This window comes from Ips typographus, linkage group LG2 (genome assembly GCF_016097725.1).
Source record: "Ips typographus isolate SLU linkage group LG2, UJ_Ityp_2.0, whole genome shotgun sequence".
Lineage (NCBI taxonomy): Eukaryota > Metazoa > Arthropoda > Insecta > Coleoptera > Curculionidae > Ips > Ips typographus.
This window is the reverse complement of record NC_138423.1, coordinates 16,200,056-16,223,242: the sequence shown is the minus strand read 5'-3', so window position 1 is coordinate 16,223,242 and position 23,187 is coordinate 16,200,056. Positions and strand designations below refer to the sequence as shown.

The window sequence follows — 23,187 nt, the reverse complement described above, 5'->3', positions numbered from 1 at the left end:
TGCCATTACTAACCATTTTTTAGAACCAAGCCATTTGGTCATTTGTTACCTTAGAAGACAGACTATTACACATTTACAGTGAAATACTATTAATTGTTGTGTAATAATTTTTGTGCTATATTTACTTTATTATACACGATTGAAGCTTGAATTATGGGTGTTGTTTTGGTAAGTTATTTTTTTATAATAATAATTTTTACATAAGAAAAATATAGACAAAGACTTTAAAGTCTTTGTCCATATTTGTCTTGAAAGACTTTCATATAGTTTTTTGTTGCATTAAAAAAGACATCTTAAATTAAGGAGAGTATACACATGCTTGCGCGATTTACTTACGCACGTCCAAATACAATTACAGCTATAAGCGCAAGTGAAAATATAAGTGACGCCACTAAATCCATGCATGTGTAAACTACCCTTTGTCTTTTTTTTCAACGTTTTTGATTTGAAAAGTGGAAAAACTCTATCTTTTTGTTGCATTAAAGAAGACTTGTTAAGTATGGAGGGTTTACACATGCTTACGCGATTTACTTGCCCCAATAAAAACTGGTGGGCAGCACGTGCAAATACAATAATTAGAGCATTAAGCGCACGTTTCCTCACGTGGCTAGCGTCACTATTCTTGCATGTGTAAACTCCCCTTTATTCGTTGTGTGAACTCTATACAAAAAAATACCCCGCTAAACTTTGACTCCAATGTGTGGAGCCGTCTTAACAAAAACAATATGGCGCCTATATTGGCTCTAAAAAGAGACTTTTTCCGTACACATATTAGCCGTACACTGTAATACGGGGCTCCACACATTGGGGCCAACATTGGCTTGTGTTTGCGGTGTTTTTTTTTATTGCGTTTACACATTGGCCCCAAATGCCTGGAGATGGGGTTACAAATAAGGGCTATTTTAGTTTTGTTTTATGGCGGGTTACACTTTGCAACGTTGTTTTAAAGAGAATGTTTTTGGCATATGTGATTGCTTAACCAACCAGTTTGAAAATTAAGGCTTATATTATCTGGTTAATCTTTGTCAGAAAAGTAATAATTAAACCAGCCTGCGTTTTTGCGTGTCTAGATTCGCCGTTTATTTATATTTTTCAAAATTATGTAATATCTAAAATAATTATACATTCTTCAATCGTTATCAAAATATTTCAACTTAAATAACCCGTTAGTTTTTAGTAAGGGAAAAATTCAAAATGGCTGTCGGGCGCATGACAGCAGACTTGTTCACACGACATGTTAACTTCTAGTATTTTAATGTCATCGGTCATCGGTGATATGTTGTTATACAAATGACAGAATTTAAAAACTGATAGCAATATTCGACATTTGACAGTAACTTACTTATCTATCAAACAATTTACCATAAACATAACCAAAAGCAAGCCATAAAAATATTAGGTTTTGTCAATATTATTTTATTAAGATTTTAATTAATTACCTTATAAAAGAGGTTTTTAAACATGAATGTTAAATTGAGAATTGAGATCGTATTCATACAAAACTTAGATATTATAGAAATTATATATTTAGTTTACAAGTTTCCTAAATTCAAAACTTAAATTAACAGGAAGAAAAGGCATCATCACGTTCATGGGGAATAAACGGGGAATTGCCTCGGCGAACCATTTCGTCACTCACTATAAACTTGGAAATTGGACATGATGCTTATCTGAGAAAAAAACTCACCCCCGAAGGCTACACTCATGATTGGGAGGTGTTTGTTCGAGGCTGCAATGGAGCAGACATTAAGCACTACGTAGAAAAAGTTGTTTTTCATTTGCATGAAACTTTTGAAAACCCAAAAAGGGGTAAGTAACACTGTGCAAGTTTGTTTAGTAGTATCTCAGTTGTTACGCTAGTTTTACTGGGGAGCTCCACTATGTTATTAAATGTCCTGGATTTTTGAAAACACTGTTCTAAATAAGAAAACAGTAAAGCTTAAATAACTATTAACAGTTTCAAATACTACCAGACCATTTCTTTTATTTGAAATTTGGTTTGGTACATTTTTTGGATTACTAAGTACATACTTGTACAAAAAACTGTTTTTTTATGATATAAGCACAATTCTGGTTTACTTATCTGTGCAATTTTTATTATTTAATTATTTACCTACTGTTTCACAGCTCTTTGGTAAAATTACTGAACAAGTGAATGAGACATAGAAGAATTTGTATTTCATTTTTTGCATTTAATTTCTAGTGGTAAAGGAGCCTCCTTACTCAGTTAAAACCTCGGGGTATGCTGGTTTTGACTTGCCTATTGAGATATATCTAAAACACAGTCAAGAGCCCAGAAAGATCAGTTTTACCTATGACCTTAGGTTGCAATCCAATGGTCCTCCAATACATGATTTACGGAAGGAAAAATACACATTTTATTCAGTTAATAAGGAATTTCAAAATAAGTTATTGAAAGGAGGAGCTGTGGTAAGTTTTCATTATTCATTCTAATGTTTGTATATTTTTATGTTATTCTGCAATTCTTACACTTTTTCTCTTCTATGTAATATTAATAGCACTTTATTTCTTACTTGTAGGTCCCATCAAGTCCACAAGAAAATGTTTCTAAATCTACTAGTAAAAAAGAAGATCAATCTCAAAAGACCAGCAAACCAAAACCAGATGATTCTGACCAAGGTAAAAAGTTCAAATTGAAAGCTGAGGAACCTAAAATTGATCAGTTCATAGATCTATTTGGTAAGTACACATTTTTTTAAAATATTGATTTTAAATCACAAACAGTCTGCAAATAAAATATGTGTATATGACCCTACTACTATTAAATTAAATTTTTTTTCTATAAGTACTTAATATCAACTGTGACTTATTAACTATTCTTTCTTAAATTGCACATAAAATACTATTTTATATTTGCTAGTGTTTAACCATTGTTTTATACTAGAACAATCTTATCATTTATTGGAAAAAAACAATCACTATGTTCTAAAAGTTATGTATTTTGTTTGTGCAATATTGGATGTTTTTTTTTTATTATGTGTAGGGTTATTTTTATTGAAAAATTCTAAAACATATATTTAAATGTCAGGTACACCAATAATCACCAAGACAAAGGGAGTTCAGGAGGTTCCAAAAAATGAAGAAGCATCTAAATCTGTCATTAAACCTAATGACAAAGACAAAGATAAATCTTCAGGTAATATTTCATAATTAGATTACTTAATAAGATATTATAAGGTGCATATTATTTATTAGATAAGGACAAGAACAAAACTAACAGTTCTGACAACGATCGTGAAAAACGCACTGATGGTTCAAGTAGTGAGGGAAAATCAGGAGATAATAAGAAAGACAAGAAGGAGAAGAAAGAGAACCGTAAAAAAGACGTTAAAGAGATGGAAAAAGAAAAGGATAAGAGTTCCCTTCAAAAAATTCAAAGTCCTGCTTCCAAAAGGTATGGTAAAACCATTTATTTTTAAGAATCATATTGTTATTTAGTCTGATTATTTTTTAAGGTCTCATAAACGGCCCAGAAGTCCGTCAGCTGTAGAAAGGAATGTTAAGGATAAAGATGTTGGCAAGGACAAAGAGAACGATTCAAGAGAAGGAAATAAGGAGAAAAAGTTTAAAATGCAGAAAGTAAGTACTATTTGTTTGTTGTCCATGAGAACTTTTACATTAACATAATTATGTTTTTAAGGAAAAAGATAACAAACATAGAGATGAAGACAAAAAGGAAGGGCGAGATCTAAAAGAGCTTTTGGATCAAAACAGAAACTCTAGTCCATTGTCCACCACTCAACCTCAGAAGGTAACTGAATTTTTAATACTTTAGGGTCATAACATAACATGTAAACAATGTTTTTTAGATTGAAAGGAAAGAAAAGGTTAAAGAAAACCAAGATAGTGAGAAACCTGAAGAAACCGAGTCAAAAGAAAATGAAAAAGTGAAAAGCGAAGAGAAGCCAAAACATAAGCATAACAAGAAAGATAGGAAAGAGAAGAAGCGGCAGAGAAAAGAGAAAAACACTTCAGCGAGTTCTTCTCTACGGTATAATAATTTTCTCCGGAAATTATTCCTTTCTAACTAATTTGTGTGATTTTTTTGCAGAGATAAAATGGAAATTTTATTTGGTAGCAGTCCTAAAAGCGAACCATCAGCGAGTCCCGTTTTACCAAACCTTGAATCTGATCATCTGTTTGAAGATAACTCGTCAAATGCGTCGAAAGTTAGTAGTCGGGAATCCAGTTCTATTTCAGAACCATCAGTTTCACCACCGGTAAGTTAAGCATACCAGTTTTTTGTTTTGAAAAATTCCAAAAATTTTAATTAACTATTAACCAGACAAATTGCAAACAAAGTTTTATTAGTTGGTACCATTTTCTTCGAGTTGGGTTTTCTGGTAAAAGTACAGAGTCTAATAAAACAATGTTGTGTATGAGTCTAATAAAAATAAATGCTCTACTCTATTCCTAGATTTACTTATTTATTTTTCTTTTCATTAGAGTGACGTTGAAGGGCCATTAAAATCAATTCCGTTTGAAGGCGATGTAAGTTAAATTTTTGCGTTTAAGTTTTCTAATCTAACTGATTGTTTTTTTGTTTTAGGCTGAATTCATGAGTAGGCTCCGGAACTTACAAACACAGATAATGGAGATGGATGACCCTTTTATTATACGGAAAGTGGTGGAACTGATTTCAGAAACCGGCACATACGAGTTTACTGAAGATTCGTTTGATTGCGATTTGTGCCTTCTGGATAAGAAGACCCTAACGCAACTGCTATCTTACTTCTCTTTATAAAATAGAAAGTGATTTGTATATATTTTATGTATATATGTATATAGTGTTTTTAATGTTAAATGTATTATAAGTGATGAGCTGGGAAAGAACTTTTTACTTATTTACGGGGTATGGGTATAAAGTCATATCAAAGAATAGCTATTTAACAACAAGAGATAGCGAATTAGAGAGAGATAGACTTTGCCTACCAAAGTTAAGAGACAATCGACTGATATCGGCTTTGATTGTTAATTATTAGGAATTTCATTGGTTGGTCATTCAGGTTGTTAAAGATCGTTGCCGTATCTCAGACCACATCAAATATTTATTTTAAAACATCAGTTTAAAGTTAATAATAGTTAATAAGAATTGATATTTTCCAATGATTAAGAGACGAACTTAAAACATTGACTCAAAAAAATAATTGACTTTTAAAGTTCTGGCAGTTCTCTATTTTTAATGGTTTTTCTTTTTCTTCGGGTGCTATCAACTAATGTATGTTTGCGCTCACATTTTCCATCTCCTCTCTATCCCTTGCGGTATGAATTAGGGTCTGTATGTCATTCACTCCTGTCCACTGTATTATCTTCGGCAACCATGACAATTTCTTCCTTCCCATTCCTCTACGGCCTTCTATCTTACCCTCGATCAACAACTGTAAATACCCATACTTTTCGTTCCTCATGACGTGCCCCAGGTGTGCAGTCTTATTTCTCTTTTTTATGGTAAACTAGTACTTCTACGGTTGTCATTCTTGCAGTCCACGGTATCTTGAGCATTCTTTGGTATAGCCACATCTCGAATGCTTCCAATTTGTTAATGTTGTTGACTTTAAGGGTCCAACCTTCCGACCGAAGTACCGACCACACATAGCACTTCAAAAATCTCAACCCAGATCAAGATCAAAGTTCGAGCAACTAAATACTCTTCTCAGTCCTAGGAATGCTTGTCGGGCCCGTTCAATGTGACTCTTGATTTCGATATCGGAGGATCCAGTCTTCAGATAACCACATGCCCAAGTATATAAATTTGCTCACTCTGTCTATGGGCATTGCGTTGAATATTGGTTGTTACCATTATTATATTCTATTGTTTCCATGAGGTTGTGGTATTTCGTCCTTTAATATTTTGTTATAAAAATACAGCAGTTTTAATTTAAAATTAAATGGCATTTTCCTGATCACCAGGTAGAACACTTCATCCATTCTTCTTAGTTTTTTATTCTGTAGACGATTGTCATGTTCCTGCATGGAAGGTCAACTTCATAAACAACATCATTTGCAGGGTGCTTATTCTATAGACCTAGTGAGATGAGATGAGATATTTCTCTCATGGTTCAGGCCATAAGGGAGAAATCTTATTTCATCTCACTATAGGCTCCTAGAGCTTAGTAATAAGCACCCATCAGGTCTGTATCCACATCATTTTCCGGTCTGATATAGGTATTACATATACCCACATTTTCCAATATTGTAGATTTAATATAATCTTATTGACTGAGTATTTGATTTTATTTAAGAATTGAGATTTTTATTTGTTGTTTATAGAGGTTGTTTCAATTGTATTCCATGTTGTCCAGTCCTTATTTAAAGATTTATGTTTTATAACTTGATTCCTTTACCAGTTTTCACAAGCTTAAAATTTATTGTGTCAGTTTTAGGTAAAAACTTGCATTTTTACTTGAATTAGGACATTTCCATAACTAGTAGTGAGTTATCAACGCCATTTTTTGTGTGAATTATAGGAAGTTTAATGCTCAATAACATATCCAAAATTCATTTTGCTAAGTTTTCTCCTTCAGCAATTTTCGCAAGCTTAAATTGTCGATTGTCTGAGTTTTAGTTGAAAAGTTGCATTTTTAGTTGATATAGGATATTTCACGAACCACAACTGTTATCGACCCCAATTTTTGTGTGAATTAAATTAATTCACATAAAAATTGATTAAATGCTATACATTAAATGTGCTATAAAATTAAATGCTGACTATAACATATCCTTTAGAGTAGTTGATAATTGCAATTCAATTACTTTTTTTAAGTAATTGATTATGAAATTATCGTTTCTATATCGTATACAGATGGAAACTAACTTATTGTTTTATCAATCAAGGCAGTGAATTTTATTACTCCGTCGAATTGGTATGTAAATAGGATAATAATATGATACAACCATTTAACTGAAATAAACCAATCTGTATTACTTAATAGGTGCTATAACTATGTTCAATTTTAGTTGATCTCGTTTGGGACCAACAAGAAAAGGCGTCTCGTGAACTGGCTGAAAGGTAACGGGAGTATTGAGCTCATGAAATGGTATAAGATCATCAATATTTAGTATTTTATCTTGAGGCGTGAAGTGATGAACTTTTTCCACAACTTGTATGACGTGTTCCACACCTCCTTGCACTCCATAAATTAGAATGGACACTTTAACTCTCATGGATGGTTCTGGCGATTCTCTGCAAGTTAATGAAAGGCGAACTGTACGAAGGATTTCTTCTGGCACTTCAAGTGTACCTAAAATTGAATCTCTTGGTAATATAACATTTGCATTTCACTGTAAGTGCTCGAACTATTAAAGCAGTTAACAACTTGCTCACCTTGCCAAACTATCAAATAGCACCGTTTAAAATGTACTCCTTTAGGATATAGATCCAAGACCCATTCGCTAATTTTATGTGATTCGTGTTCTGCAGCGGACAGATGTGACGAAAATACAAAAGTGCTGATATGGTAACTAGGTAAACTCCAAAAGTTTTCGATTTTTAAGGCAGCAGAACAACTATCAGAGGTGTAAAGTCGTGGAGTAAATAAATGACGTTCCTTATCGTAATAAGGTTGCAGTTGATCATCGTATCCTAAAAACATTAATGCCTTACTGAACTCACGTTCAATAATCGTGAAAAAAACGCAATACCTGAGTGGTATTTCATGCCTATTGCCATTCTATCAACAAAGAATTCTTTGTGCTCTTTAATTAATGACGACATTAAGAGGTCAGCTAAATCTCTTGGTGTCATCATGGGAAATCTTATTTGCATCATCACAGATTCAATCAAGTGGATATAATTTTGTGAGGTATATTCGGATTTTTCCATCTTCGCCTTTTGTAACTCTATCCACCTATCAGAAATTGTAATCATTATTGTTTTTGCGTCAACCATACAACCCTCATAGAAATAAAAGTTTTACATCATATAGAACTAATGATTTAGGCGTATCTACATTTATCGTGACCCTGTTATTTACCGGAAGCAGTAAGTAATTAAGTAAAAAAATACAATTTGAAAGAACAGAGACAAAATCAGCTATAAAACCCCCTTGGAGTGAGAACATGACTGTTTTAAGCACATTTTTGGAATCCTTACTAAATTTCATATCCAATAACATGAAAAAATAATACAAAATCGGTACAGCCAGGGAGAAAAGTGGTGTGAAAATTTAAAATGTCAGCAACACAGTATTTTTAATTTACCAGTAATTTACTGGTCAAATTGTCCTAGTAAAGTAAAATATTTATTTTACCGGTAATTTACCCACTATACAAAATCATATACAGGGTGATTCACGCTGATGGTATATTAGAAGTATCTAGAGAACGACTCAATAATTTTCGTTGAAATTTGGAGTGTAGCCTAGGTTATTGGGTCCAAACTCTCTATCTAAAATATTTTGTTGTCAGATCAGTCGGAAAGAACACCAACATTTTAATTTTCAAATGAAACACCCTTTTTCTAATCTTATTTTTGAATTCCTTGCAAGAAGGCTAAAAATTAATGTTCATACTTCCCTATACCTATCTTGCACCGTTTCTTAGATATTTCATAAAAATGGTGAATTTGTCAGCAAAACGGTAGTCTAAACATTAATTAAATTCCCAAGTTTTGAAAGGTTTGCTTGTGTGACCTTTTGTTCTCAGTTAGACAATACCACGTGGTTGAAAAGTTCAAAGGCTGAAAATGAAAAAGCCTACGAAGTGGTCAATATTTACCTTTAAGTCGGATAGATAGAAAAACTGCCAGAAGTTCGTTTTTTTTAAATGGAACCACCAATGTAATATGGCTTCTCAACCGTGTAGTATCGTCTAACTGAGGACAAAAGGTCACATCAGCAAACCTTTTAGGACTTGAGAATTTAGTTAAAGTTTAGACCACCGTTTTGCTGACAAATTGACAATTTTTATAAAATATCTAAGAAACTGTGCAAGATTTGCGGGAAGTATTAACATTAATTACTAGCCTTCTTGCGAGGAATTCAAAAATGAGATTAAAAACAGGGTTTTATTTGAAAATCAAAAGTTGGTGTTCTTTCCGACTGATCTGGCAAAACCGTTAAGTCCAACATATATTGGAAAGAGAGTTTGGACCACAAATTTCAGTGAAAAATATTGAGTTGTTCTCTAGATTATACCATCACCGTGAATCACCCTGTATTTCAAGTAACTTGTGAGTCAAACTAAATTTTAAATCAAATTTATCTTGATATTTCCCAATGCTTCTCCAGTTATTTGATTTATAGAGTAAATAAAGTAAGACTTTTTTTGGTTTTATTTTTACATAAATATGTAAAAAATACAGATTTCAAAAAGGGACAACCAGACATTTTTCTAGCATCTTACTTATAGAAAACATCAAACCATTCCACCCATGTTGTAGGGAAACCATTGTTACAAATAACACTCACCTTACTACGCAATTAAATAACATCATCTCATTGTGCACGACGACATCATTGGAACTTATAATTTTTGAAAATGTATCACAGTCGACATTGCTGTAATCGGAAGTGTTGGCCACAGCCTCAAAATTCCATTTGAAGTAATTTCTGCAATTGTTAAAAATCCTATCGTGACCGCCAATACTACTGTACTGCAGCCAAGAGGACAACTGATTGTGGTAAGCTGCATGAGGTACATGACGACACATATAAATTATGCATATCCTGGTTAAACTCTGCAAAAATTCAATTTTTATGAGGAGTTAGTGTATAATTAATAATACTCAATACAATTCAATCAAGGACTAATATAATTCTGGGATAAAATACACAATTAAGAAAGAGTAGCCAACAATGAGACATCCTAATAAAATGTATGTGTAAAAAATAGCACAAAATGCAGTAAAAGTAAAACTTAAAACAAGTAAGTAGCTCTTGGTTGGCCTCCCTCAATAATATCTATTATTTGTAGTTGAAATAAAAGCTGTAATTACCTTAACTAGGTATTTGTCAGCCAGCGCCAAAATTGGCATAACATTTGTATGAGTTATAACAATCTTTCCTGTATAAAAATACTCTAAAAATGTGTAAAACACATTCTGACATATTGGCATTTCTTGCAGTTCAATATGACTCTCTCGCCATTCTGACCATGCCGAATTCATAAGCATAGCCTGGAAACAATAATACAAGTTGATAATAAAGTAAAGAAAAAGAACACAGTTACCTTAAAAATTATCATTGAAACTGTTTATAGACTATAACACAATTAGTTACAGTAATTAGAAAAAATTTGATCAAAACTTTGTCATTCAATTGAACTGTTCATTTATGTTTTTGATCACAGAATAGGAGAAAGAGTCCAGGAGAAGATGACATCAATGCAGAAATGCTTAAGCACCTCCCCGCGAAAGGTATTGATCTCTTGTGGAAAATCTGTAACAGGGTTTGGCAGACAGGACACTGGCCAACCGATTGGTGCACCTCTACTCTCATACCGATGCATAAAAAATGATCCAGTAAAAAATGCAATCATTATAGAACTATAGCACTGATTTCTCATCCAAGCAAGGTCATGCTCAGGATCCTGTTGCAGAGACTTAGAAATTTTTGAGAATGGCAAATACCACAAGAACTGGCTGGTTTTGTGAGGGGAAAGGGCACGAGAGACCAGATTATGAATGTGCGGCAAATCATTGAAAAAACAAGAGAATATGGCAAAACTGCATACTTGTGTTTCCTGGATTACAGCAAGGCTTTTGATTGTGTCAACTGGAGAAGACTTTGGGATGTCCTGTCGCAGATGGGGACTCCGCGGCATCTGATTCACCTACTAAAAGAACTATAAAACAATAACATAACACTAATGAAGGTGGATGGAAGAACCTCTGAACCTTTCAACGTGGAACGTGGTGTACGGCAGGGTTGTGTTCTGTCACCCTTATTGTTTAACGTATATGGAGAATATATCATAAGGAAAGTCTTGGACGGCTGGGAAGGAGGAGTTGTAATAGGTGGCAGAAGGATGGATAATCTCCGCTACGCTGATGACACCACACTTATCGCCAAAGATGAGCAGGAAATGTCGAGTCTTAATGAGGGAGTAGAGAGAGTGAGCTTGGAGTTCGGTCTACAACTGAACCGTCAGGAAACGAAACTTATGTTAATAGATCGCACGCACAGCATGGAAGAAATGCCTAATATTAAAGATGTCGAGAACGTGGAGGAAATAACTTATCTAGGTGTCCAGATCAGCAGAAATGGCGGATCAAGTCATGAAATCAGAAGAAGGATAGGTCTTGCCAAAACGGCCATGACCAAACTCAACAAAATTTGGTAAGATCGGCATATAACAACCACAACAAAATGAAAATTAGTAAACACCATCGTTTTTCCAATTGCGCTGTAAGCAGCAGAATCCTGGACCTTAAAAGCCACAGACATCGCCAAGTTGGATGCTTTTGAGATGTGGGTCTGGAGAAGACTACTGAGGATTCCCTGGACAGACCGCAGAACTAATGTATCCATACTTGAAGAACTTAACATCCAAGTCAGATTGTCAACTAAAATCAAACAACTGATTCTCAAGTATTTTGGACATGTCAGCAGGACTTATGGTCCAAGGGAAGATAGAGGGAACACGACCTAGAGGATGTTCTCCAAAACGATGGCTGGACCAGGTGAAGCAGTTTACAGGAAAATCTTTCCAAGACAGCATTAGAAGCACGTCAGATAGAGAGGAATGGAGGTAAACTGCTAAAAACACAACATGAGACTAACATAGGATCACGACGCTTTAAACAGGAAGCTAACGACTGGAGAGAGAGATTCACAGAAAGGAAATTTTTGCTAAACTAATTAGATAGAAAAACTATTTAAAAAAATAGGATAGTTTTAAAATATTTCTTTATTGGAGCTTTTAGTAATTAAAATTTGTATGTCAGCTAACACCAATATGCTTACCTGAAAAACATCACTTGTGGCACATAAAATAAATCTATGAGCTCCAAATTCTTTATTTCCAACTTTAATGTAAATATCACACATGCTTTGTTCCTCCCACAGCTTCTTCAAAATGTTAAGTATATTTGCAGAGTTGTCAATCTGTAAAATTTAAACTAGGTAGAAGTGTGGAAGTTGTGTTTGTACTTATTGTTATGATTATTTTTCTAATAACTTTAATATGTGATAATAATTTAAGGTAAAAATGTCAGCTAAATGAATCTAGCTATTATCTAAAAATAAAAACTAGTTGAGAAAACTAGGATTAAAGTTTCTAAAGTTATTGTATTTTTTCACAGGGTGCTTAACACAATTACGGTTCTAAAGTCAAAAATTGCATTTGATTCTTTGTGTGATCCACATTTTTTTTGTAAAAATGAATTAATCATAGACTGCTCTCAGATAGATCCAGTAAGCTAAAAATGCTGTGTTGGAAGCTCCAGGAAGTATAAGTAATTAGTTCAAGGCAGTAATGAGTTCATCACTGCATAGGCCACCTATTTGAGTAGATTCAGCACATTCAGTCAAGTAGACACAAAAAAAATTAAATCTCTGGACAGATCCCTGTAAGGAGGACATGAGGTTGCCCCAGACATGCTTTGGAAATCAAAATAAACTAGGAAACAAGGTGTCTTTTACAGACACAGACATGATTATAGAACAAATAACTGTTTGGTTATTTTGACCTCAATAATACATTCCTAAACTATTTGTAGGAAATATTAATCTACCTTATGTAATAATATATGTAACATAACGAATGATGACCACAAAGTAAGCTCTATTATCATTAAAAACACAAGTAAAACATTCTTACTGTAATCTGGCAGCTATCATTGTATTCATCATCTGATGATGAAGAGCAAGTGCTTCGAGGCTCTTGAGCTGGTCGGTCGTTGAGAATATACATGTTTTCATCCTCGAAAAACATAATAACCAACCGAATAAGTAAATTTTAGAAGGCCAAGTGATACTTTGATGTTAAGGATAAAGTCCAGGCACATTGGATATTTGATGGAAAGTATTAAGTGCCACTAAACAAATGTGTCAACTCACAAATTAAAATGCTGATTTAGCGGGGAATGTCTGGTTTAATAGTGATTTGGAATTTTTATTTAGGTACCCTGATAAAATGTATCAAACTTGTTTTTTTAAATTTATATTTGTTTTGTTTATTTTGGTTTTACGCCCTTCTCTGTCATCTAAAAATTGCGGTTATAGTGAAAAATATTTGTCAACTCTTCTTCTTTTCTCTACATCAAAAGTTCCATGGTGCGAGCAGAGCGAATTTGACGTCACGATGACGTAATTTAACAAAACCATAATTGATCAAACTGTAAAATTACGTCACCGTGACGTCAAATGCGCTCTGCCACCGCCCTCTGTACCTCTCTGCACGTTCCATGGAGATGGAGCCACAAAACTAGAAATGTCAAACTAAAACTGACGTGTTCAACTACAACTTCAGCATCTGAAGCTGACGTATATCAAAAACAGGTGAAAAAATATTCTAGTCTAGAGGTGAACAAGTGTGAAACCGGTGAAAATGAGTTTTACACATTTTTTAGGAGTTTTTCACTTAAGCATAGCGTTTTTAGTTTTCTATTTATTGAAAGTAGGTCAATCGAGCGTCGAAGTTGCCAGACCCAGAGGGGTTTCCATATCCAGGATCGGATTATATGATCCTGAGCATGACTTCACTTGCTTTGATGGTAGCAGGAAAATTCCATTTAATCAGGTAAAATATGTAGATAAGTATTTCAGAATGTTGTTAAATGACACTGCGTTTACATGCATATTACATACAGTAAACAGTACTTAATTGTTTAATTTTTAATGTAGTAGCAACTTGCTCTGATATTTAAAAGAACTTACAAATTTTCAGGTAAATGATGATTATTGTGACTGTATTGATGGCAGTGATGAGCCAGGAACAAGTGCATGTCCAAATGGCAGCTTCTACTGTTCCAATGCTGGTCATAAACCTCAAATTTTATCATCAGACAGGTAATTTAAAGTGTATTTGTTAGAACCCACTCTTTTGAGTTCATTGAATGTCTAGCATTAGTACTATACTACTGGTACATTGTGAAACTCTCATTTGAGAGTAGTTGTGGTAATAACAAATGCTATTGCCAGATTTGAGTAGACCCATCCACTGTAGCTGCGTTGTGTGTTTATTTTTTACAAGAGAGATATAGAGAATATTATTTGCATTGATAATAAACATATTATACTGCTGAAACATCGAAGAATAATTGAAAATAGACTTATAGGGTGATTCAGTTTAATAGCTTTATAAAACTAATTTTTAACAGTTATCATGTAATGTCAGAAGTTGTCTACTGAAAATGCCACAAGTACATACTTTGTAGTACTGATAGTTTGTTAGCTTCATGCAACTGCTTTTAACAATTATTAGATAGTTCATAATATAAGTAAATAATGTTCTAAAAATAATACAGGATTAAACAGAAACCACTGTTTGTGGATTTGGGTGCTGAGGATAATAAATCAGGGATTTGTTTTCTGGGAACATGCTCCAACCCATCAATATTTATTTTTTATGGCGATTTTTTTTGATAATAAATTCATGTATACAGGATGACCCAAAAACAAGTTAAGACTGTCAACTTATTTTTCCAAATAGAAACCTCTATTTTTTATTTCATTTTTGGACTCTGCATCGAATTCCAAGTATAACCTAACCTAACTTAATCTAACCTAATCTAACTTAATCTAAATATTAATTGAGTTATTTTAACTTATTTTTGGGTCACCTTGTATACAGTAATTTATCATCAAAAAGATCGTAATCAAAAATAAATATTGACGTGTCCCAGCGTTTTCCCAGAAAACAAATCCCTGGTTTTTAATAGAATTTATGCCTGACTTTGCTGACACAGTGTATAAATTTCCCCTATAGAGCTGTAAAATATGCACGGTTATTAACGTTATTCGACACGAAAGATTGTGACTAAACTATTCACTTTCAAAAAAGTTTTGATTCTGGGATAGATATAGACCAATTGAAGGTATTTTTTAAAAATATTTTTAAGATGTACTGGTTCTCCCAAATGCAGAAAAAGTATCAAAGTCAAGTTTTTTCAAATGGAACACCTAGAATATTACTTTATTTTCAGAATCTACGTTAAAAATTAAAGGTAATTTCATTGATATTTGATGAGTCTAAACTTTACAGTTTCTCAGATATTCCTTATTTTGTAAAAAAGTAGAACAAATATTAACATTTAAATATTCAACCTTCCTTTGAGTTTTATTGACCAAAAGTGGCTTGGGCTCTTATTTTTGAACAGATTAAGTTTCATGATCCAAAAGTGATCAATTGTCTACCTCATATATGTATATTCTATATAAGTAGAATAAACTTGTCAAAATCAAATGGAACCTCACCTATTTTATGGTTACAGTATATGCTAAATTTAATTACCAACAAAAATTATTAAGGTTTCATACCGCTAATTGTTAACGTATTCTTGGAAAATCTACATTTCTTAAACTAGAGCTGAGTTTCACTGTTTTTTGATAAAAATGTTTAAAACGGCGACCATTCGACTACAAACACAAACATACCTACTCCGTTTTTGAATCCTTCAGCAACATTATTAAGTATCTTAATGGATATACTTCTAAAAATTTCGCTATTTAAGCTGTCATTTAAAACTGTTTGAATCTGTGGTAATTTTTCAAGGGTATCAAAAAGCACTCAAAATCGGTGCGAGTTCGAGAAATGTTGACTTTCCAAGAAAAAGCGAACAGCCATAGGCCACCTCAATAATTTTTGATAGATAATTAATTAAATTTTGCATCTACTATAACCATAAAATAGGTGGTGTTCAATTTGATTTTGACAAGTTATTAAAGTTTAAAGGTTGCAATTATTGGGTAAAAATTTTGAGACATCCTGTATGAACTAGACAATTTCTCGGCCATGGATCCTAAAACTTCATCCTTTAGGCATTCCCAAGCCAATTTTGATTAATAAAAATCAAACAGAGGTTGAGTGATTAAACCTTAAAATTTGTTCTAAATTTTTACAAAATAACGAATATCTGAGAAACTGTATAGTATAGACATATCAAAACTCAATGTAATATCCTTTTATTTTCAACGTAGATTCTGAAAATCAAATAAAATACTAGCTATTCTATTTGAAAAAATACAACCTTGATACTTTTTCTGCATTTGGGACCACCGGTACATCTTGAAAATCTTTTTAAAAGATACCTCCAATATATCCATCCCAGAATCAAAACTTTGTTGAAAGTGAATACTTTAGTCACAATTTTCCGTGTCGAATAACGTAAATAACACTGTAGAATTAGTGTTGGTATAAATCACAAACTATCTACTGTCCTGCAATTTAGGCAATACACTACAATCAACTTAGAGCTATTTCAAGCCACAATTTTTTTTAAGCAGTAAGCTGAATTTTGAGTGCTTAGCATTCCAGGCAATTTTCAAGAAAAGTCTTCATATTTGTTCATTTCCATTGTTTTTTTTTCAAGAGTGCTTACTGCTTGATATTTAAATATGGTTTTTATGACCATCCACAGAGGTATAATTAAATATCTTAGTTTTCCATCTAAATTAAATATGTATCGGATCAGATAAAGAAGATTTGTGTTTTTCTAAAATAAATGTTTGAAAAAATATTCAAAAAACACTTGCAGAACTGGCACAGAATTAATTTTAGTGGCCTGTATATTGGAAATTATGTACACAATAAAATAATCAGTAATTAATTGGACTGAAACTTGGACTTGACCTGCTCATGACTTGATGACTTTCAAACATTTCAGAGTAAATGATGGTATTTGTGATTGTTGTGATGGACATGATGAATACTCAGGAAAAACCACATGTACAAACACTTGCCTTGAAGTCGGAAAGGCTGCCAGAGAAGAAGCAGCTCGATTAGCAGAGCTACACAAAGCAGGTAATAAAGTATTTAAAGTTAATTTTTAAGTGGTGGGAATGACAAAAGTTGTGATATTTTTCAGATGGTAACTTTAAACTTTAAGACTATTATGTAAACTGAGTTGGGCAAGTTTTTACATTGTTGTGGTTATTATTTTTTTATTATTTGATTGAAGTTTACGGGGACTAACCATGAGCAATCCTGTTAGATAATGCAGGATTTTAATGCTTGAGAGTGATTTAGTGTGAAATAATACTTTAGAGTCTCAGTTTTAAGTTTTTAAGGTCAAGTTTGGTTAAAATATCTTTTGGAAGATTAGATCTTGTCCAGATTCCAATCAAGTATTGTCATTTAAAATGGAAAGAAAACATTACTCCAGTGCTGCTATTATAAATTTATTTTGAAACTGGGCTTGAATCACCCAGTATTGTAATTTAACCAATCTTGACTATTTGTCACTTATTTCTCTGTTGCACTTGAAAATATATTCAACTTATTAACATGTGTATTTGCAATATTTTTTAATATTACCTGTAGGTAGGCAACTCAGGACGGATCTAATCCAAGAAGGGCAAAAATTAAAAGGTGAGAAGCAACAGAAACTAACTGAGCTACAGAAGAACAAAGAAGAAGCCGAGAAAGTAAAATCTGAACGGGAAGCAATCAAAAACCAGGCTGAAGAAGCTGAGAGCAAAGCATTAGAGTATTATAAAGAGTTGGAAGAACAATTCAAGAAAAAGGTAAAATTTTATTTAAAATTTAATTGGTTAATGATTTATACAAATCACGTCTTGTAAAATGTATTTGGTATTCAAATTTATCTGTCCAAAAAATACATTTGACTTACAGAAAGCTGAGCTTGAAGCAGAAAAAGAAAGGGAAGAAGCCATTGAAAACTTTAAAAAATTAGACAGTAATCAAGATGGTGTTGTTGATATTGCTGAAATTCAAAGCCGGGAAACTTTTGACAGAGACCGTAATGGAGAAGGTGCGTAAACCCTCTTGTATTTTGTTTTTATTTATAATTTATTAATTTTTTTTGTTGTGAAACTCAGACAACTCTTAGTGCTTATTCCAGATGTTTTAAATCAAATGACCGTCAATATATTGACTTTCATTATTTAGACAACTTAAATTAATGTTTCAGTTAGCGAAGAGGAGGCAAAACTTTTTCTGGGAAACGTAAATGACAACTCAGTCGACCAGGAAACATTTATCGATAAAACCTGGAAGCTGATGAAGCCATTTGTAGCCCGGGAATCCGGTTTATACAAACCACCGGCGTCTGAATCCGCAACCGAAACTGAAGAAGGGCAACAAGAAGACCAAGAACACGCAGAAGATGAACATGATGAGGGTTAGTGTGTTTTGGCTTTGTTAAAAAAAATTTAAACTTATATTACTGGTTTAGAAGAAGATGATGAAGACGCTGACGATAAAGAACCGGAAGAAGAACCTCAAGATGACGGACATGTGCCGTACGATGAAGAAACTCAAAAGTTGGTTGATGCAGCTACTGAAGCGCGAAATCAATATTCCGGTAAGAGTTTTCGCTGATTGTATTAACACTTTGGTTATCTAATTAGATTTATAGAGTCAGAGAAAGATGTTAGGGACATCAGCAATCAAATCCGGCAAATTGAAGACAGTTTGAAGAAAGATTTCGGTCCGGAAGAAGAGTTTGCCACGTTAGAAGGACAGTGTTTTGAATTGCGTGATCATGAATACATCTATAAGTTATGTCCGTTTGATAGAACAGTGCAGATTCCTCTTTCTAGTTCTATGGAAACAAATTTGGGCAAGTAAGTGACACGTTATTCCTTTTACTATAATTTTATGGTAATCTGTAGAAATTGGGCTTAAAGGACTGATACTACACTTTAACTTTTACAACTTTTTATATTCAAGAACAATCGAAGAAGACCAGATAAATAGAATAACAAAAGAATATCCTAACATTTGACTGACAAACAGACAGACATAAGGTTAAGTTTTACTTCTAAACTTAACTAGAGATGTGCAAACTTAAAGGAAAATGATTGCTAATTTCATTTACCTTTACTTGTTTCACATTAAACTAATTTTAACATTTTAAGTTTAGAAAACAATGTATATTCTAAATGCTTAGTCATATATCTGCAATTTGTTCAGTTGTACAAACATATTCAATCATAATTTTCTTATTCTCAACTAAATCTCAACAAAATTATACCGCAGGTCAACATGCTTTAAGCGTTTATGTTGATGTTTTGTTAAACTTCTATGCCCTCTCTTCATATACTGTTCTCGCGGAGTGAGTTTACCCGTGCGTCACAAAGGCTACGTCATTTATAATCATATGAATCAAATCAAGTTTTCGTCAACAAACCTGCTGTGTTCATATTATAGAAAAGGGCGTGTCTAAAGCTTCGTCACGTTTAAAATTTTGCGTGTATTGTCACTCAGAAAGTAGAGATCTTTGGCTGCAAATTTGCACTAAAACAACCTTATACCAAAGCAAATCAAAAATATCTTGACCGAAATAACATTTTTTATTTATGAGAAGTCTCCGTTTGGACCATAGAATTTCGTCTAAATTTGAAACCTAATTTATTTACCAAAATTCGCAGAGATGTATCACCAATATGTAGTATTTCTTTAACTTTAAGCTCTTGATTTAGGTTCTGGATGGTTACATGTTTCTCTAAAATAAATACAACAAATTAAAAATTCAATAAGACATTCTGAGTGATGCTGTAGTATCTCATATCTCATTTTCAGGTTGCAATCCACTTATTTTATTTTAAACCCGCTGGAAAACATTTTAGACGCTTATTTTATTTTTTCTGTGACTTTATTATTAATATGTTTCAAGAAATTTTTATGAAAAATCTATAATGCAACCCAAAAATGTCAGTCTCTGGAAACAATGAAATGTTAATAGATGTTTCTTACAAAAGTAGATATATTTTACTATTATTAACATACTATCGTTGTACATATCATATAATGTATTTCGAACATCCATTTTAATGCTTTCAGATAAATCAGTGGTCTTGGCCCGTCGATAACGTCTCGATTTGCGTTTTCTAGGTGAGGAAATCATAAGATTACTTGCTTGCTTTTTCCGAACCGAATAAATAGTTTTGCGGGAAATTTTCAAAGCAGCTGCAACCTTCTAGTATCAAAAAAAAATACATCAGTAAGAATATGTAAGGTCTTAAAATTTCTTATTTTCTTCCTGAACAGATGATAAAGCTTCTAAAGGTCCTTCATTGGTTTTTCCCAATTCAAAATATTCACAAAGGTTAAGAATTAACTGCTGGGCTTGTCTGTGGAGAATTTTTCCAGGCATTTTCTAAAAAAATACTGTAATAGTAAGTAATTCCGAACTTACGAAAAACCAAATAGCTAAATAAAAACCATAATAGACACTCCCACTTTTTTTTCAAAACAGGTTAGTAATTGTGCCAATTTTGGTTAGATCGTGACAGCCAACATAAAAAAAATAAAAATGTTAATAATAATATTATGAAAAACTTACAGAATGTTAAAAGCGTAGAAACAATAGCTCTTAAAAGAACTGTGCTGGTGTGGTAAATAGAAAACTTTATAAATGATTAACAACACAGAAACGGAAAAGAATTAATAGTAAACAAATCAAATAAATTTCGATGGTTTTCAAACTGACAATGACTGAAATAGAAGCGCTAATCAGTAAATGTTTTTTTTTTGGAAGACATTCACTTAGATATTTACCCTTTCTGAAAGTGAACAATAGACAAGGATGAAGTCAATAATGCATGTCTACTTCTAAATCACAAGGGGATGACGCACGGGTAAACTCAGTCCGCGCGAACAGTATCTGTAATTTGTTCAGTTGTACAAACATCTCAACTAAATCTCAAACAAAATTATACCTCACGTCAACATGCTTTAAGCGTTTATGTTGATGTTTTGTTAAACTTCTCTGACCCATGTTTTGACCATTCCCTTCAGTCCAACTATGCCCTCTCTTCATATAATTTCCATGAGGTTTTCCTGATCCTTTTCCACGAGTATTAAAAGCTGAACTTGAATTTGTATTCACATAACTATCATTTTGATTCATTCTCTTGACTTCCTGAGTCAACAATTTCCTTTAACAAACTCTAATGTGAGTTTGTTTGGTTCCAACGTTTCAAGGGCAGTAACAAGTGGATCATATTTAGGCCACGTCAACAAAAGATGGCAAACAATGTCAGTTTCTTCTAATTTGGCGCCCACTGACTTCAATTCACGAATGGTCTCCTCAAACTTTACAAAATGAGTTTCCAACAGGTCACCTTGAGATAGTTTCATTGGTAATAGCTTTTTCCTCAAAAATAATTGACTTGCAATTTCTTTGCGCTGAAACACAGCTTCCAAAGCCTTCCACATTCCATAAGCAGTTTTCTTGTCCTTGACATATTCCAAATGGGAATTGGCAATGCACTGTATTAATATGGCCTTGCACTTCTTATCCTGTCTATTGAATTCTTCATTTGGATCAATTTTCTATGCATTTCTTGACATCATTACTGTCTAGAATATTTCCATCCTAAACTTCCAGTGGTCATAGTCCTTTCCACAAAATTGTAATATGCCCAACTTTTCCAGGGCTAACTTTTCTCCTGGTACAGCCATTTTTAATGAATGTAGATCCCACACTTTCAGGAACAACTACATATACATGACTGGGCCCATAACCTGTAGAAATTGGGCTTAAAGGACTGATACTACACTTTAACTTTTACAACTTTTTATATTCAAGAACAATCCAAGAAGACCAGATAAACAGAATAATAACAAAAGAATATTCTAACAACTAACATCTGACTGACAAACAGACAGACACAAGGTTAAGTTTTACCTAAACTAGAAATGTGCAAACTTAAAGGGAAATGATTGCTAATTTCAACATAATCAAAGAGTGCTAACTAGTTTTTGTTTCATGCAGATGGTCACGTTGGGATGGACCATCAGGAAGCCAATACAGTTTAATGCTTTACGATCACGGACAAAACTGTTGGAACGGACCGAACAGAACGACTAAAGTAAAAGTATCATGCGGTACTGAAAATAGAATCACGAGTGTTTCAGAACCAAACAGGTGAGTTTATGAGAAAATTCATGTTTTAATTATGAAAATGTGCAGCTAAGTATATTTGTTAAATCTCTACACAAATCATCATTATAATCATACTTTCTCATGTTTTTTTAGTCTAAAAAATACGTTTTTGTTTAAACGGTAAGTAACAAATAACTATTTCGCGTATATGAAAAAATGAAAAATATTTCTGACAAGAGTCAGTTTATTATTTAACGTCACATCAACAATGCATAACCAGCAAACATCACAATAAACGTCACCGTGATTGCTAGACCCTTCTCATTTTAGATCTGTTCGCAGAAGCAATCCCTGACTGGTTTCCAACTCAGAAACAGTAAATGTCAAGTTTTATTGGTTGAATTCTCACGTGACTATGACGTATTCTGACTTGTGGCCAATGGATGTATCTATTTCTCTGATTACTAGTTGGAGATTCTCTCTGCGAACAGACCTATAATTTATCAAAAATTAAGTGTACAAGTGTGTTTTTAAAAAAAAAAAATTTGTGTACACCTCGACCGTTAAATCATTTCTGCGTCCTCAAGATTGTTGTCCTCGGCCTCAGACTCCAAACTTTCTTTCGGCCGAAAAAATAGCATTTCCCGGCCTAGGTATACAAATAACTATTAAAAAAAATCTAAAAACCACAACTTTTTAACAGATGCGAGTATGCGTTTGATTTCCAAACTCCAGCTGCCTGTAGGGACCAAAATGATCAAGGCGAAACAGACGTTCACGACGAATTATAGGTTATTAAGAATAAAGACTGTAAATATATAAGGCAATAGAACAGCTACCTTCAAAGATGGGTTTATGTGCTTTAAAAGTTTTAGCGTATTCCATATATAAATTATTGATAGTCAAAAGTTTACTACGACTAATAAATTACTCAAATTGTTAGATTTTACATCTAAACTCGTCCATGATTCAAACCAAGCACAAAAACTCATCCAACCAAGTCATTTCAATAAATGAAGTGGATTTTTCAGGATATTTTGTACTTTGCACTTTTTTGGAGTGGAAACTATACTGTATGTGATTATAATTTATTTACAAACTTTCTACTCAGTACATAAAAGTGTCTGAAGTATTTGGTGGTAATGTCTAGGGGGTTTTAGATGTTACTAAATTGTTTGAATAAAATTTTACAAAATGTGAATTACCGTTTTATT

General features: G+C 33.0%; 3 protein-coding genes and 1 long non-coding RNA gene across 7 annotated transcripts; 2 read left to right on the top strand and 2 right to left on the bottom strand.

The window, feature by feature from the left end:
* The first annotated feature begins 7 nt into the window (after positions 1-7).
* On the top strand, positions 8-4,854 carry LOC145725217 (uncharacterized). Its single transcript, XM_081973865.1, has 12 exons — positions 8-168; positions 1,569-1,809; positions 2,204-2,430; positions 2,541-2,700; positions 3,050-3,157; positions 3,217-3,415; positions 3,477-3,600; positions 3,662-3,772; positions 3,831-4,012; positions 4,073-4,241; positions 4,468-4,512; positions 4,571-4,854. The coding sequence occupies exons 1-12, from the start codon at positions 154-156 to the stop codon at positions 4,763-4,765; spliced, it is 1,776 nt and encodes a 591-aa protein (XP_081829991.1). The 5' UTR covers positions 8-153; the 3' UTR covers positions 4,766-4,854.
* Positions 4,855-6,917: 2,063 nt separating this feature from the next.
* LOC145725220 (BTB/POZ domain-containing protein 17-like) lies at positions 6,918-13,174 on the bottom strand. Of its 2 annotated transcripts, XM_081973869.1 has the most exons (7): positions 12,781-13,173; positions 11,925-12,065; positions 9,956-10,135; positions 9,429-9,697; positions 7,663-7,868; positions 7,346-7,603; positions 6,918-7,262 (listed from the first exon to the last, which is right to left on the bottom strand). In XM_081973869.1, the coding sequence occupies exons 1-7, from the start codon at positions 12,892-12,894 to the stop codon at positions 6,943-6,945; spliced, it is 1,488 nt and encodes a 495-aa protein (XP_081829995.1). In that variant the 5' UTR covers positions 12,895-13,173; the 3' UTR covers positions 6,918-6,942. The 2 variants fall into 2 exon arrangements, with proteins under 2 accessions (XP_081829995.1, XP_081829996.1); XM_081973870.1 differs by lacking the exon at positions 9,956-10,135 and having other exon boundaries at positions 12,781-13,174.
* Positions 13,175-13,432: 258 nt separating this feature from the next.
* GCS2beta (glucosidase 2 subunit beta) lies at positions 13,433-23,174 on the top strand. 2 transcript variants are annotated; one of them, XM_081973868.1, is made up of 10 exons: positions 13,433-13,701; positions 13,849-13,970; positions 16,787-16,923; positions 17,443-17,645; positions 17,755-17,893; positions 18,053-18,262; positions 18,320-18,445; positions 18,500-18,707; positions 21,863-22,015; positions 22,677-23,174. In XM_081973868.1, the coding sequence occupies exons 1-10, from the start codon at positions 13,510-13,512 to the stop codon at positions 22,762-22,764; spliced, it is 1,578 nt and encodes a 525-aa protein (XP_081829994.1). In that variant the 5' UTR covers positions 13,433-13,509; the 3' UTR covers positions 22,765-23,174. The 2 variants fall into 2 exon arrangements, with proteins under 2 accessions (XP_081829994.1, XP_081829993.1); XM_081973867.1 differs by having other exon boundaries at positions 18,317-18,445.
* Positions 20,107-21,289, bottom strand: LOC145725223 (uncharacterized). 2 transcript variants are annotated; one of them, XR_014177202.1, is made up of 3 exons: positions 20,805-21,289; positions 20,644-20,749; positions 20,107-20,242 (listed from the first exon to the last, which is right to left on the bottom strand). It is a non-coding gene; the product is annotated as an uncharacterized LOC145725223 (long non-coding RNA). The 2 variants fall into 2 exon arrangements; XR_014177203.1 differs by lacking the exon at positions 20,107-20,242 and having other exon boundaries at positions 20,634-20,749.
* Positions 23,175-23,187: the final 13 nt, after the last annotated feature.